This window comes from Bolinopsis microptera, chromosome 7 (genome assembly GCF_026151205.1).
Source record: "Bolinopsis microptera isolate Bmic1 chromosome 7, MBARI_Bmic_1.0, whole genome shotgun sequence".
Classification (NCBI taxonomy): domain Eukaryota; kingdom Metazoa; phylum Ctenophora; class Tentaculata; order Lobata; family Bolinopsidae; genus Bolinopsis; species Bolinopsis microptera.
In genome coordinates, this window is record NC_087078.1 from 10878926 (window position 1) to 10894354 (window position 15429).

The window sequence follows — 15429 nt, forward strand, 5'->3', positions numbered from 1 at the left end:
CTCCCTCTTTCTCGATAACAAGTAAATCCATCTGGAACAGTGGGCTGCCTCTTTCCCACTGTCCCGTACCAGCTTCTTCAGCTCTCTTCCCCTAAAACCAATCCTCCTCGCAGCTCTCTCCAAACTCTGCGCAACCACTCCCCTAGCTCCAACTTCGACTGCGGCATTATAACAGCACCAACCTTTCGCCTGAATCTCAGCCTGCAGACCACTGTATCGGTCGAGTTTGTACTCGTGCGATTCAGCGATCCGCTCTTCAGATGGTACTGTTAGCTCCCACCAAATAACTGTCTTTGCTGACCTTGAGAATATCACAAGGTCCGGCCTCAGCCGTGTTTCCACAATCTCACTGGGAAACTTAAGCTGCCCCTCAAGGTCTGACTGCACTATCCAATCCCGATACCGACTCAGGATCCCGAAACCACGACTCTCCTTCCGGTCGTCTTTACCTGCTTTTCTCCTCCCAGCAGGAACAAAATCAATGAACTGTCTTCCATCGCCGGCCTTGTTCTTATAAGTGTTCACTCGGCGATCACAATGGAAGACAACCTGTTCAGATATCTGCTTCAGAACCTTGTCGTGCCGCCATCTATACCTTCCTTGACTAAGGGCCACCTTACATCCAGAACAGCGTTAGCCAGGTCAAGCCATACTACACTCAGATCCTTCTTCTTGACCTTTGCCTCCTTCAGTACCTCCCACATGGCACCAAAATGCTCCGTGCACCCACGGACGCCTGGCACACCACCCTTCTGTATAGAGAGGTCTACATATCCATTCGAGACAACAAAGCTGGTCAACCTTTTCGCCAGGATCGCCAAATAGATCTTCCCTTGAATGTTACCCAGGGAAATAGGCCGTCCCGAACTTGGTGAAAAGTCGCCATCCGCCTTTGGGATGTAGACACCCTCGAAATACCTACAATTGTCAGGATATTCTTCTAACTTATATCCAGTTCTTAACAGGTCCCAGAGATTCTTGGCAATACCAGGACATCTCTTGTACACTGTGTATGGGATCCCGTTGTTACCCGGGGCACTCTTGCTCCTTGCCTTCTTTACAACCTCCTCAAACTCCTTCTTGGATACCGTTGTGAGGTCAAAGGCAACAGAGGGTTCAGGAGCACACTCAGGCAGACCCTCAAGTATACCAAGGGGCTGCTGCCGAGCTGGATCTCCGTACGTTCTGGCCAAGTGATCATCTAGCTCCTCCTTTGAACACTTAAGCTCCCCCACTGGACTTGGATTTAGCACTCCCTTGACTGTCTTGAAAGGGTCGCGTCCAAAATCCCCTCTAACTCTCCTTATCTCTTTCTGCTTCTGTCTCCTTTTCTCAGCCCTCCTCAACTTCATCAAACGAGCAGCCAACACTCAATAATGCCTCATAACCATCCTTCTCTATCTCACTCCTTGCCTTCCTTTTCTTCCTCCTCAACTGCTTCCTCTTTTCAATCAGGCTGTCAATCTCCTCCTTTCGCCTGTTCTTAAAGCTCATGGACTTCTTTCCACTACCAGCACCTACTTCAACAATACCAAACAACTTGGCACCCTCGTCGTACACTACATCACAATGACTCACCATCTTCTCTTGAAATGGTTTCCGCTTGAGAACCACTGCAAACTTCTCTACCACACTCTCATCAAACTCCGTCTACTCGAACTCCCTAGTGACTGTTTTAGTGCTTCATGAATATCCTCAGACTTCCTATCAGTCCTACAAGTTCTGCCATGTATTATTGTACAGAGCATATTCTTAAAGTTTGTACCTGTATCCCTTTCTCCTTTCTTCGACATCTTGTCCAGTGAGAGGTATCTGCTTGCCTCCCGTCTCGACCAGTAGAAATGATCCCAGCATACAAAGGACCGAGATAAAAGCTAGACCGCCAAGAGGCACTGCTTTGTGAGTGATGGGTGCCAAATTGTTGAATATAAACGGACCTATGAAGGAGCCAAGTCTAGAAATGCCACAACAACTGCTCAACACAATACCCCTATGTGTTGTTGGTGCTATTTCTCCTGTCCAAAGAAACAAACCTGAGTAGGCTCCGTTCACAAACATGACCCCGATTAAACTCATGAGGCTTTGCAGTGTCCAGCCACCTCCAAATGCAACGTTTAGTATCGCTATAAGATAACTAAGAGTGGCCCCTAGAAACATGGCTATCATGGTCCTTCTCCTTCCCAACAAGCCTATTAAAGAGACAGTCATAAAATAAGACACTATTCTTCCAACACCAGCCATAATGTACCCAGAGTATCTATCTGGTAGTATTTTTCCCCAACTAAAGCTAAAGCCAGTATAAAACATAGCAGTGGATGGCCAAAGGGTCACGAGGATAATCGTCTCAAGTCGAAGACTTGGGTACCTAATAAATTCGATCAGTTGCTGTCTGGCATCATGGTTTCTATCTTTAGTGTTTCTGACGTCCGTTATTTGGATGTTTTCTAGATCCAGGTCCATGTTGTTTAATTTCGCCAAACCCTTAAAGGCTTTTTTAGCTGCCTCCACGTCATTTTTTATCAAAAAGAATCTGGGCGATTGGAGGTTGCTAAAAACAGGGGTTTGCTAAAAACATGTTGTTCCAGCTATACATGAAGTAGCCGATTCCTACTGCAATGGGGTAACCAAATGAACTCAAACACCCTGCCCAACAATTCATGATGTTCCTATGTTTTGATGGAAGAAGTTCGGCAGTGAGAAGGTACATGCCATTGGACGTTAAAATGTTAGCAAGACCAATGAAATACCTAATTGCTAGGAGTAAGGTGTAATAATGACAAAATTTCCCCATTAAAAGTGAAGAAATCCCGATGACCATGCCAATCATTGCTGTTTTCTTTCCCCCAATTTTATCCAACAAGTAACCACCTAGAATTAATCCTGACAATCCTCCAGCATACATAATAGAAGTTAACAAGGTTTTTTGTGCCTTTCGGGATCCGACATCACAATACAAATCAAACTCTGCAGAAAATGAGGTATGTTCAAGATTCCATTCTATGTCAGAAGATCCAACGGTCAGTTCTTTTTTGCCATCTACTTCTTCGGTGATTTCGCAAGGAAATTTTTGCAGTAATGATGGATTGGCTCTTGTCAAATTAAAGCACTTTTCAGATTTGCATTTCCAAGTGTCGTCGGGAGTTGGGTCAATACCTGGATCGAAATAGGAATTAGTAATTTGCTAAAATAAATACAGATTTTTGATCCTTTTCATTAAAAGTGGTGCATATAGGTATACGCAACAAACTTTAAATTTCTTCCTGGCCGTATGTACTGACTAATGTTACACTGGTGTGCCCACCTACGAGTGAAATTGAAACGTAGCGCGCCTGAAACGTCGCGCGCCTGAAACGTCGCGCGCCTGAAAGCATGACAATGTCAGCCGCGCCGAAAGCTTTCATAAGGTTTCAGTAATCGCGTCTGCGGCAAATTAGAAAATTTTAAAAATTTGCCAGTATTTGTCACAATTTGGCGGGACTGGAATATGATGCATTGGTTCGGTTAAAAAACCACCAGATATAATGATAACAAGATTAACGGTGACTGAAATATGGCGAAAACTTGTTTAGCCCACAGCTATTGAAAATGTCGAGTTTACGAAGCTTGATGACTTAATGATAACACAATTCTTTTAGGCAGATAAAGATATTAAATCAAATACGTGAAAACATAGCACAGTATGATAAATAAATGAACATTATTCTTAGTTTATTCCTTTTGTGTGAATAAGATCACCGTAGCAGACAGCAGTTCACGCAACATTGGCCGTGTGGACTGCTTGTCACTTGCGGAGGACATTTAAAAAACACGTTCTAGAAAAGTACACGTGTTAGTCAAAACAATACATGCACGTATTACAAAAATAATTACAAGTGTTAAATTACCAATTCTTAAAAATACACGTGTTACAAATACAAATACACGTGTAACAAAATACTGAGCACATATCAGGCCATATATTTGCTTAAATTTGAAGTGAGTTAAGTTTTAGAACCCTTTAAAAGCAACTCTAAAACTCAAATTCTTACCATTCTGAAAGGATTGGATGCTAAACGATGAGTATCGTTGATCAGGAGCTCTATTTATCAGGTTTTATAAAAACGCCAATAGAAAAATGCGAAGATTTTTTATAGGGTCTCCCAGGAGATTCTATGTACTTCCAAAAGTATACATCCATTTTTTTTCCAGGTGTATTCGAGGAAATGTCTAAGCTTGTTATGTATGCAGTTTCATTGACCTAATACAAATGATGGAATTTAAGTGAATTTAATCTGGCGGGTGGTGTTTCTTTTATGCAGATAAAGAGCTGAGTTGTGGTCTAAGATGGGAAGCCATAACTTATCTCTGGATCTCAATCGGGTTGACATAATTAAAATAATAATGCAATCTTGTCCTTGTCCTCTCCCCAGAATCCACAAGATGGTTAGGAGAATCGTCGAGGGACAAGCTGCGTCCGAAGAGCTCCGAAGGAGGCTTTTCAATCAGTTCCAGCCTGAAATGAACAGTTTTCACAGACTCTGCATAATATACAATTAATAATAAAGCTGGACCTGTTCTTATGATAAAATTAATTAAAAATAAACCATGTTCCCCACTTGGAAACGATGTCACAGACAACACAGCCACACAATTTAACGGTAAAAATTTTTCATTAAATAACTGACCCAACAAATTCGAGTAATGAGGAGGAGACTGAATCTTACTTACTGTCTTCGCGTCTGCCGCGATCTTGAGTAGGATCTTTCCTGCGTGCTCCATGAGCTCCAGTTCGTCTGAAAGAGTTCTAAACATTAGTGGGGGGGGGGGTCAATTTCATTTTACCTCATTCGGGCAGCCAAAATTGGGATGAGGTAAAATGAGGTAAAGTGAGGTAAATGAATCTAGTTTTCTGAGCCTTTTTAGAGACAAATGTTTTTGCCGAAATTTACTTTATTTTACCTAATTCGGGCAGCCAAAAAAGGGAAAAATGAGGCAAAATGAGTCAAAATAGGGTTTACCCCCCCCCCCCCCCACATTAGTCGCCAAAGATTCAATGATCCTACATTTCTTGTTGTTGTACGGATAGTATTATATGGAGACAGGTTGCTTTGACCACACATCATATCAACAAAACGAATTCAGTTTTTTTCCTGTGCAAACTTATTGGATTGGAAAGCAGATTGTGGCAGATTGTTTTGTCTAGGTAGTTAAATCTCGCGGCTTTCGACCGGTGCAAGATTTTGTTGGGGAGACCCTAGTATTTGGACGTGATCAAGGATTTTTTGTTGCAAAAAAAGAGTAGCAAATATTTTGGCTGGGCCGCGCCGGTGAGCCAATTTTTTCCGGGACTGTTTGATCGAATACCTATAAATAAGTTACCTTGATATGCGACAGCCGACAGCTGGGCAATACTCTTGCCGAACACATCCCATCTATCCTCCTGGAGGATCTGTCTCGCCTGTTCGGCCACGGCTCCTGATAAAAGACTGAGGTTCAAACAGACATGAAATTTGCTAAAAGTAAAGAGATGGATTTCTGAGATAACCTGCAGAAGTGGGTTAGTTTTAACTTTAGAACTGAGTTATATACACATACCAAGTGAAACGTGACTTATAGTGACCTAAAACTGTAGTGGTTTCGATTGCATATCTACTAACCCCCATTTCGACCGTGAATGGGTATTATATCGCTTAAAATAGACTTGATGTGCGTCAAACCAGCTACCTTTGTGTGGAAACGGCGATGCAATCTTCGACTTGAAGAAAATTAATGTCCGAAAGTTTAAAAACGATATGTTGCACTTGAATTATTACCTATCACCGGATTGATCTTCAAAGCCTCCTCAACCATTGTCGCCGAAGTATCTCGGAGGCCCTTGGGGTGAAGATGTCGTCTCTCTGAAATGATAAAGGCGTGACTAAGTTATTTTCGACGTTGCACAGAGGGAAACCTTACGCCTTAAGGTTAGGGAGTTTTGTATTATGGCGAACGCGTCAGTTATCACACAAAAGTCTGATTAAATAATGCGGTTTCCAATTTTTACTCGTCACAAAGATCGTACAAAAAAATGGTCAAAGATGAAAGTATCAACTTTAATTGACCAAAGATGAATTCTTCCTGCGCCTGGTGAGTGGTGACCCATCCATATTACAGGCGATAATTCTAAATGATGTTTAGAAATAGCTGTAACTCACTCAGGCGACTCTCGGACTCTTTCTGAAGTCTGGATATGTGGTCTTTTCGGACCTTGCCGGTTGGAGGCGCAGGCCCGGCTGCTGGTGTGGTGTCCGGTTGAACGGGGGGTTTTGCGACGGGGGCCCGGGGCTCGCTCCGGATGGCCAAAGCTATTCTCTGAACAGCACCTGGAAACGTCACAGCGGATTAGTGTATGAAAACGAAGTTATTGCAGGATGTTCCTACTTGAAGAATCGTATTGTAAACCATAAAATTTCAAACTGGGAGTCCGCTCTGACGATGACACAAAACTGTTTCTACGATCAGTAGATAGTACAAAAAATGACTAAACAAATATTAGCATATTCAGCACAGGTAGCGCCTAGTGACCCATCCGGATGACTTTTAAAATAGCTATAACTCACTCTGTTCACTCTCGGGGGCTGTCAATGATCCAGGTTTCGTGACGGGAACCGGGGGCATCTTCTTTATCACTCTCTGAATAGCACCTGGGAATCGCCTACGATTAACCATAATGCAGCAATTCATTTTAAAGCCCAAGATAGGCTATACTGATACAGACGATCAGAGAAGGTAGGGCAAATTTATCGTCGGTCATGAGTTACAGCGAAATTCTCATACAGTGATATGAGTGAGCTTCACTATGGTATAATTATAATGTAACAATATGTATACCTATGTCGCATCTCTCGAAAATATTAGAGACCCTGATCGGAGCCTCGTTAACAGTTGTTGCCAATTGTTCTCCTCCATCAACACTGTCTTCTCCGGGTTGCTAAAGGTCAATGGTAGGTAAAATTAATAGCTAATGTAATATCTAATACACCACGTGAAAGCGATTCATAATCAATACCTATCAGGACTCAGGGGGGAATGATCAATTTATGTTCAATCAGTGAGAATATTAACTGTTAAGTTGAAGAACTATATTCAAACCTTGTCGTCTTTAAGCTGTAAAGAAGTTCCAAAAAACTTTCTTGATGTCTTCGTCTAACTTTGTCAGACTTCCACTCTGTCCATCACCACTCCTACCTCCCTGTTCAGGAAATGTTTATACTGTATGCCACAGCATGTTTTTGAAGCATAGGCAATTATAAACACTGCAAACATTCCACCCGACTGAACTAAGGTGATGTTGCAGTCGGTAATTATCAACTGGAACCTAGTAAAGTAAAAAACGGGAAACTTGTTTAAACTTGTACAAAGCAAAATGCCTGCTTATCATGTACAGCTCAATCTGATTACGGATGTTCTCATTGATCCCACTGCCAGGACCTTATTTCGGAAGATCTGTGACATCAAGTATAATTACTTACCCTTTATCTTTTTGAGGGCGGTGATCAGCTCACAGATTGTAGATATTAGCAACTTCCTATTTGCCGAAGTCTTGTCTTTTTTCTCATCAATGTGCACTGTAATTACAGCCGAATGAGTAAGTGGAGTAGATACCTGATCAGTGATCACATAGTACCTTACCCATACGTCGACCATACATTGGTCGATAAAAGAGTGGTCGAAAGGAAGCATAGTCATCAATAAGATGCGGATTTTCTCTCCTGGTATATTAATGACTTAAAACGTATCTACATATATCTACCACGTCTTAGAGGAGAATCATTAACTTTCAACGATCAAGTACGGTCTTTTAAATCGTCCTTTCGACCACTTTTTTAAACAATCATCACATGGAATTAAACGGGTTTTCACCCCTCGACATTTCACCTCACGATCGTTGGCCCCCTGGTTTTAATCTCAAACGTTGTCTTACACCTAAACCTGGCCTAGCTCCGAGCTATGATAGCTCGATCCCCGACTCTAACCCTTACCGTTACACAACATTAACCCAGACCACAACCCAAGCCCTTTAAACTACCGTTTTGCGCAACCACTTGTTCAAAGAATCCATGACAATGCTTCCAATTTATGAACAAATAAAAAGAAGTGTGGAGGAGAGGCTAACAGAGGATACTTACAATCTAGATCGCACTGCAGGCTTTTTACCAACTTGTCAATGTTCGTAGGTGTGAACGTCTTTCTGAAAATATGAACAGTTGAAAATCTTCTAATCATTGTAGGCTATTATTCTTATTCTGCAAGGCTGATAGTGTAGTTTCAGCTCATCATATAATTTATGTATCAGTAAAAATTGTCTTGGCAGCTGCGCTATGGTTGTTAGCTCTCAAAACGTGATCGTTACACATCTACTAACATGTGGAGAAAGTCCAGCTTATCCTTCACTTCGGTTAGCAAAAAAAATATTAAGGTACTTCAACATGTTCTCTTCTTGTCATCATTTTGAATCTTGGTAACCGACGTTTCCCTTTCGAACATGTTTCCTACAATAAGTAAGTCGAGATAACAGAATTATTGCAGTTAGCAGTAGATACATTATGCAGTACATTATACGAAAAGGAAAATCAACCAAAATATTGACCTACAATGCTATATATCTACTTGATGAAGGTTTCAAAAAAAACAATGCAAAACCCAGTATGACAACGCAGTGAAACACACCATATTACTGTGGCTGTTAGGTAATAAAAGCTGTTCTGAAATAGAAAGAAACCTTTACAGAACGGATTCCATTCCAGCATAAAATTATTAGTTTGGTGAAGAATTCCTTCGTGAAAATACAAAGTAAACCCGGCATATCAAAATCTGCACACAGAACCATATTAGTTATTACTACTATAATAAACAATTTATTAACAATTTTTATATCAATATGATGAGAAGAGTAATACCAGCAACAAAATCAGGGTTTGATACTCTTGATAATAAACTTTCCTAACAATCTCGATCAAATATGATGTAATTAAAATATCAAGGCTGAAGGCTGGGACGGAAGCAGTGGCTGTTAGGAAATAAAAGCTGTTTCTGAAATATAAAGAAACCTTTACACTTTTACAGAACGGATTCCATTCCAGCATAAAATTATTAGTTTGGTGAAGAATTCCTTCGTGAACATACAAAGTAAACCCGGCATATCAAAATCTGCACACAGAACCATATTAGACAGTTCATCTAAATTTGTATGTACAATTGATACAATTGCTTTGTAGTGGTTATTGGCTGATCAAATCTCCAGATAAAATTTAAATAAGATCATGATATTATTGCTGTACACAACAAACATGAGACCATTTTTTAAAAACCTCAGCTCTACCCTCATCAACGGAATGAAATGCAGACCGGCAGTTGAACTCATCACAGGTCAAATACTGCATCTACGAACATATGTCTGTCAATGACGCTCATCTCAGGGATGTTGGTGTATCATTAGTCCCTGAGGGATTATTATGTAAACTGCACCAAACGCTTCATTGAACCCAAACACCTGGATGACTTAGGAGTCACCTAACTCCTCCTGCTGGTGCATCATTAGTCCCTGAGGTGAGCGTCATTGACGCTCAGCTAAGGGACTCCGTCGGGTCTATGCAGCCTCCTTAGTGTATGAGAAACCACATGCAAGGGTTAAATGAGTGACCCTATTAAAGATCTAGAATCTTGTAAGGGTCCCCTTTAAAAGATAAAGAGAAAGAGAGAACTCCTGGCTTCTGTACAGTCTATTTTCCATCCCAGGGCTCAAGTCACCTCCACCCTCCTTTATTTTACCCCTTTCATCCCTTATCCCTAGGGCAACTGTCTCCTTTCATTGTCCACCCCTCCCCCATTTCCATTTCGATATCACCAGCCATATATATTCGAAATATTCATATTTACCCTTCTGTACTGACTGAAGGGGACCCTTACAAGATTCTAGATCTTTTAGCAGGGTCGCTTGCAGTGGCGTAACGTTGCCTGTTGGCGCCCCCAGCCGAAAAAAGCGCCCCCCCTATTGGCGCCCCCTCCCCTTTTGGTGCCCCTCCTTAAAATTGAACAAGGCGATTTAAGAGGATACACCGGTAAAATCTCTAAAAAAGTGTGTGTATCTAGAGCAAAACGCGCAGTTTTGCTAGTACTTAAGTTAAGTTTTCAAAATTGTCCCACATTCAAACGACGATTTGGAAAACTCAAATCCTGCCCATACACCACCAAGCCTAAAATAAGTGTGTATTTATTTCAGCATATATGTGTTTTGTCAAAAAAGGAGTGTTTAAGCATGAAAATTACTGAACCAAATGTCCCCAGGCCAATCCATTTAGCCAATGTGCAGCAGCATCACATCTGATAAAGTAAAAGTAAAGTAAAAAGTCGGTTGAGCTGAGGGCAAACCAGTTAATAACCCATCTTAAAATCTGCCCAAACAGTAGTCAGGAATGACTTGCTGGGGAAAACATTTTATAATTCTGCAAATACATGTGAAGAGAAGGACTCAGCATGTCATATTTTTTCTGGCGCTGGTAAAGTAATGTACAAAATTATGACATAACATCATCACACATATCTCCAAAATGTCAAAAACTCTATATAATAGAAAAAATAATAATACTGGTGGTTACAAGACGAACAATTTTGTACATATATAAATGACCGGAAACCCTACTAAACATAGAAACACTAGTGCATGGTTTCAGGACATAACATTGTTGTGCCTGATATAGGAGAAACACATTTTTGTTGAGTGTAGAAAGTCAGGAAACAGCGATTAATTGATATATAATATCAAAAAACATATTATATATGTTCAAAACCATACGTGCTATTTTGTAGCCAAAGGAGCTAATTTCCTTATGAGAACCGCATTCCAAGCTTGTGCAATTTCATTTAGCTACACACAATTTATAGTCTTACTTCAAAGCTGTAGCTGTTTGGCCGACGTCCGTCATCCAACCAAACATCATCCACCAATACATATGAAAGTAAGAAATTAGTCCAAATACATGCAAACGTCGCTCAAGGGGCATTGAACAACAAAGCACCACTTTTTATATTAGCAAATGGTGTTTTTTCACCATGAAGTAAAGTAATAAATCTGCTAAGTCAATTTTGAAGAAATTCGACAAATGTTGTCAAAGCGTTCGATTTTTATAGTTCGAGGTAAAACGTCTTTAAATGCGCGGCTCAATTTTTTTTCTTCCTTAATTTTGTTCAGTACCAGTTTTTGATGTAACAAATCTACATGAATTTTTGAAAGATTGAAATACATATTTAAACACATGTTTTTTGTTTTAAGTTTATGTATGTGGTGTAAACATTTTTTCCTTTATATTTTTCAATTTAAACAATTTTTAATAATGCATTTTTTACATTTTGAACATTAGATATATTTTTAAAATCTTTTATAATCAAAATTCAATATTAGATTAAAGTTCATTTTGTAGCGCGATGCACTACTGGGTCGCGCCGCGCATCAAATAATTCTTCTCGCAACCTTAGGTAGATCGGCAAACTGCACTTTTGTGCCTCACCAAGCGGCGAAGGTTTGACATCGAGATAAGAATCAAAGTTCATTTAAAGTTTTTAATTCAAGTTTTCAACCGAAGTTTTCAATTAAAGTTTTCAATTAAAGTTTCATTTAAATATAATAAACTTAACAGCCACGCTGAAAATACATAAAAGCGAAAATCAGAGGCGCGCCGCGCACATTCGCTCCATCATATATCCTAATTCAAAAATCGAGCGCTTACTCAAAATTTCTCAGATTTGCACATTAGTGAGTTAGTAGCTTACTGAAGTTACTGCATGACGACAAACGATTCTACGGTGTCGTTTTCTTGATAAATGCAAATCAAACAATATTTGCACAAATTTCAAGCATCGCTGCTCAATCTGCCATCTATTGTTGTTTCCTGAGGTTTTGATATATTTTTCATAATAGCATAAATAAAACTCAAGAAAACAACAATTTTTTCAAGAAAACAACAATTTTATTTAGTATCAGTTAAAGCAGACAAAAACATATTTTATAAATATAACTAGCGCAAACTTTAGACCATATATCTTCTAAAGGGGACTTGGAGTAGCAAGAGAGTGACCAGAAAGTATATATACTTTTACCAAAAATACGTCGAAATGAATCCAGGGTGATACAGGATCTGAGAGTGCAGACCATAAAGTTTACGCACCCACCCTTGCCTCCTGAATTCTTGGTTAGATAGACAATTATGCAAAATTGGTCGTTTATACTCCAAGTCCCTTTGTTAATAGAAGTAGTATTATTTATGTCTGGAGTTAGCTTCATTCAATAATAAAAATATCAATATAATCAATATTAATATCAATATCAGACTAAACTATCAAATAAATAAATTATCAAATATCAATTATTAATTCACTCTGATTAAAAGTTATAAATTAGGATATCTAATATTTAAGAATTTCAACTACAAGTGGTCGAAAACGCCCAAAGTCGATCTGAGATATTTTCAGCTAAAGACTCTGTTGGGTATGTGCACCCAACGGAATTTTGAAAGATTAAATTGCAGGTCTTTGGTGGTGTAGGGGCGGGAGTTAGATTTCACGATCGAAAGGCTATTGGTTCGGTTCCCCGCTGGTGCATCATTAGTCCCTGAGGTGAGCGTCATTGACGCTCAGCTAAGGACTCTATCGGGTCTATGCAGCTTCCCGGTCTGATCAGCCGAATGGAAACCATGTGTGAGGGTTAAATGAGTGTAAAAGGGTCCCCTTCAGTATACGACGGAGTCCGTAGTTTCGTATCCCCCCAGGCTGCTGACATCATGTGTGAACGATCCCTTAGGGCAGGTTTTTAGGTGAAACATTGGTAAAAACACACATGTTGCATCAGTTGTGGTGCTGCAGTGGCTAAAAAATTGGCCTGGGGATATTCGGTTCAGTCATTTTCATGCATTAACATTCCTTTGGTGTAGGGGCGGTATTCAGATTTCACTATCGAAAGATTAGTGGTTAGACTCCCCGCTGGTGCATGATTAGTCCCTGAGGTGAGCGACAGTGACACTCAGCTAAGGACTCTGTCGGGTCTATGCAGCCTCTCGGTCTGCTCAGCCGAATGTTTGGAAACCATATGCGAGGGTTAAATGAGTGACCCTGCCAAGGGTCCCCTTCAGTACAGAAGGGTAAATATGAATATTTTTGAATATTTCCTTGTAAATAATTTAGTAGTACAAATAAGTGAATTGTTGGGACTGAGTGGGCCCGAGATAACTTAAAGCATCCAAGCGTTCATTGGGAGATTGTGGATTCAAGTCAGTGGCGTAACGTCGCCTGTTGGCGCCCCCCTGCCGAAAAGGTGCCCCCCTGTTGGCGCCCCCTCTCCTTTTGGTGCCCCTCCCTAAAATTGAACAAATTAGGCAATATAAGAGGATACGCCGGTAATTCAAAATTTTTTCAAAATTGTCCCACATTCAAACGACGATTTGGCGCCCCCCCCCCCCCCCCCCCCCCATAAGACAGCGCCCCCCTGCACAGCAGGGTCAGCAGGGCCCTTCGTTACGCCACTGGTTCAAGTCCTGTTCTCAGCCCCAGGTCAATATCATTAAAAATATGTCGTATATTATTATATCTGGGTGAAATATGTCATGGTTTTTATCACCCGATGGGGCATTTTTGGGCCCCACAATGATCCAAATTGGCAGAGTCCGATCCAGGGGGACAAAGCCTGCTACAGGCGAGTCCTAGAAAAATTTATTAAAAAATTCTTAACTTTTTTGATATAATTTTTCAAACACAAGGATATTTTTTATATGATATCCCCCGTCAGATATTTAGATCCACGTCAAATATGCGCTCATCTTATCAAATATGCGGGGACGTTTTTCATGTCAAGTTTTGCCTGTAAAATACAGGTAAAAATATGCGTGAACTTTCTCAGATATTTGTAAATCATGACATGATGTCAAGATTTCGGATGTCATGATTTCGGATGTCATGAAAATATCAAAATATTTTTTTTAAAGGAATTCTGTGATCAACTATTTCTGAAATTAAATTAATTTGTAACAAAATTTAACAATAATTTTTTTATGTCGTGGTTTTCCTTCGAAATATGTCGTATATTAATATGCGAAATATGTAATGATATTGACCTGGGTCATGAATACCCTCAAAATCCTCTCCTTTGTCTCGCCAATTACTCCACTGTGTACATGTGATGATAAAACTATATATTACGAGGATCTAAGTTAGGATTTAAATAGTTACGATAATACTAAGCACTGTTCAATCGATTACCTTCCTGTTTGTAATGATAATGCTTGCAGTGTAATATCAAGCTGCACACTGTCCACACACTGTACGTCGTACAGTTATAATGTTGACCTGCTAAACTATAACTACCGTTAGTTTTACTTGCGTAATCGTTATTTCGTTAGTATTATCTTGATAACCTCTTTTGACTGTCTCTAGAGATCTCCAATATATGGACCGTAGTATTCCAACTGCTGGGGAAACACAGATAATGTGTTATCCCAGACTGCTACAGTGCACTCTCCACACAACACAATAACAACTGCTAAGTTCTCTATCACCCAGGTCAATATCATTAAAAATATGTCGTATATTATTATATCTGGGTGAAATATGTCATGGTTTTTATCACCCGATGGGGCATTTTTGGGCCCCACAATGATCCAAATTGGCAGAGTCCGATCCAGGGGGACAAAGCCTGCTACAGGCGAGTCCTAGAAAAATTTATTAAAAAATTCTTAACTTTTTTGATATAATTTTTCAAACACAAGGATATTTTTTATATGATATCCCCCGTCAGATATTTAGATCCACGTCAAATATGCGCTCATCTTATCAAATATGCGGGGACGTTTTTCATGTCAAGTTTTGCCTGTAAAATACAGGTAAAAATATGCGTGAACTTTCTCAGATATTTGTAAATCATGACATGATGTCAAGATTTCGGATGTCATGATTTCGGATGTCATGAAAATATCAAAATATTTTTTTTAAAGGAATTCTGTGATCAACTATTTCTGAAATTAAATTAATTTGTAACAAAATTTAACAATAATTTTTTTATGTCGTGGTTTTCCTTCGAAATATGTCGTATATTAATATGCGAAATATGTAATGATATTGACCTGGGTTCTCAGCAACTAACTTTTCATGGAATGTACTACGCTTACTGCTGTTAATTCAGTGCAGCTGCAGGATTCTTACTTCGAAACGACCACCTACCTTATTTTGATATTCATATCTCAGTCATAATGATTTAAAATTTAACTTGATGCTAGGCATCTTTTTACCTCAGTTTCAATTTATGTTGGAACAGCTTCGGACTACTAAAATGCTTTTTGTAGCCAGTATGTTTAAAAGATTTTCATCATAATCTAATCTAATAATTATCATGTTCTATGTATTCACATCGAAAATTTTGACTTTAGG

The 15429-nt window shown here is 39.7% G+C and overlaps 1 protein-coding gene and 1 long non-coding RNA gene across 2 annotated transcripts; both read right to left on the reverse strand.

Moving 5' to 3' along the window:
- Nucleotides 1-4191: 4191 nt before the first annotated feature.
- Nucleotides 4192-7116, reverse strand: LOC134818569 (uncharacterized). Its single transcript, XM_063828186.1, has 8 exons — nucleotides 7111-7116; nucleotides 6850-6949; nucleotides 6579-6662; nucleotides 6174-6341; nucleotides 5793-5876; nucleotides 5359-5454; nucleotides 4708-4772; nucleotides 4192-4492 (listed from the first exon to the last, which is right to left on the reverse strand). Exons 3-8 carry the CDS (start codon nucleotides 6634-6636, stop codon nucleotides 4478-4480), a joined length of 486 nt encoding a protein of 161 aa, XP_063684256.1. The 5' UTR covers nucleotides 6637-6662; nucleotides 6850-6949; nucleotides 7111-7116; the 3' UTR covers nucleotides 4192-4477.
- A 379-nt stretch (nucleotides 7117-7495) lies between these two features.
- LOC134818175 (uncharacterized) lies at nucleotides 7496-8449 on the reverse strand. Its single transcript, XR_010160611.1, has 3 exons — nucleotides 8384-8449; nucleotides 8148-8209; nucleotides 7496-7586 (listed from the first exon to the last, which is right to left on the reverse strand). It is a non-coding gene; the product is annotated as an uncharacterized LOC134818175 (long non-coding RNA).
- Nucleotides 8450-15429: the final 6980 nt, after the last annotated feature.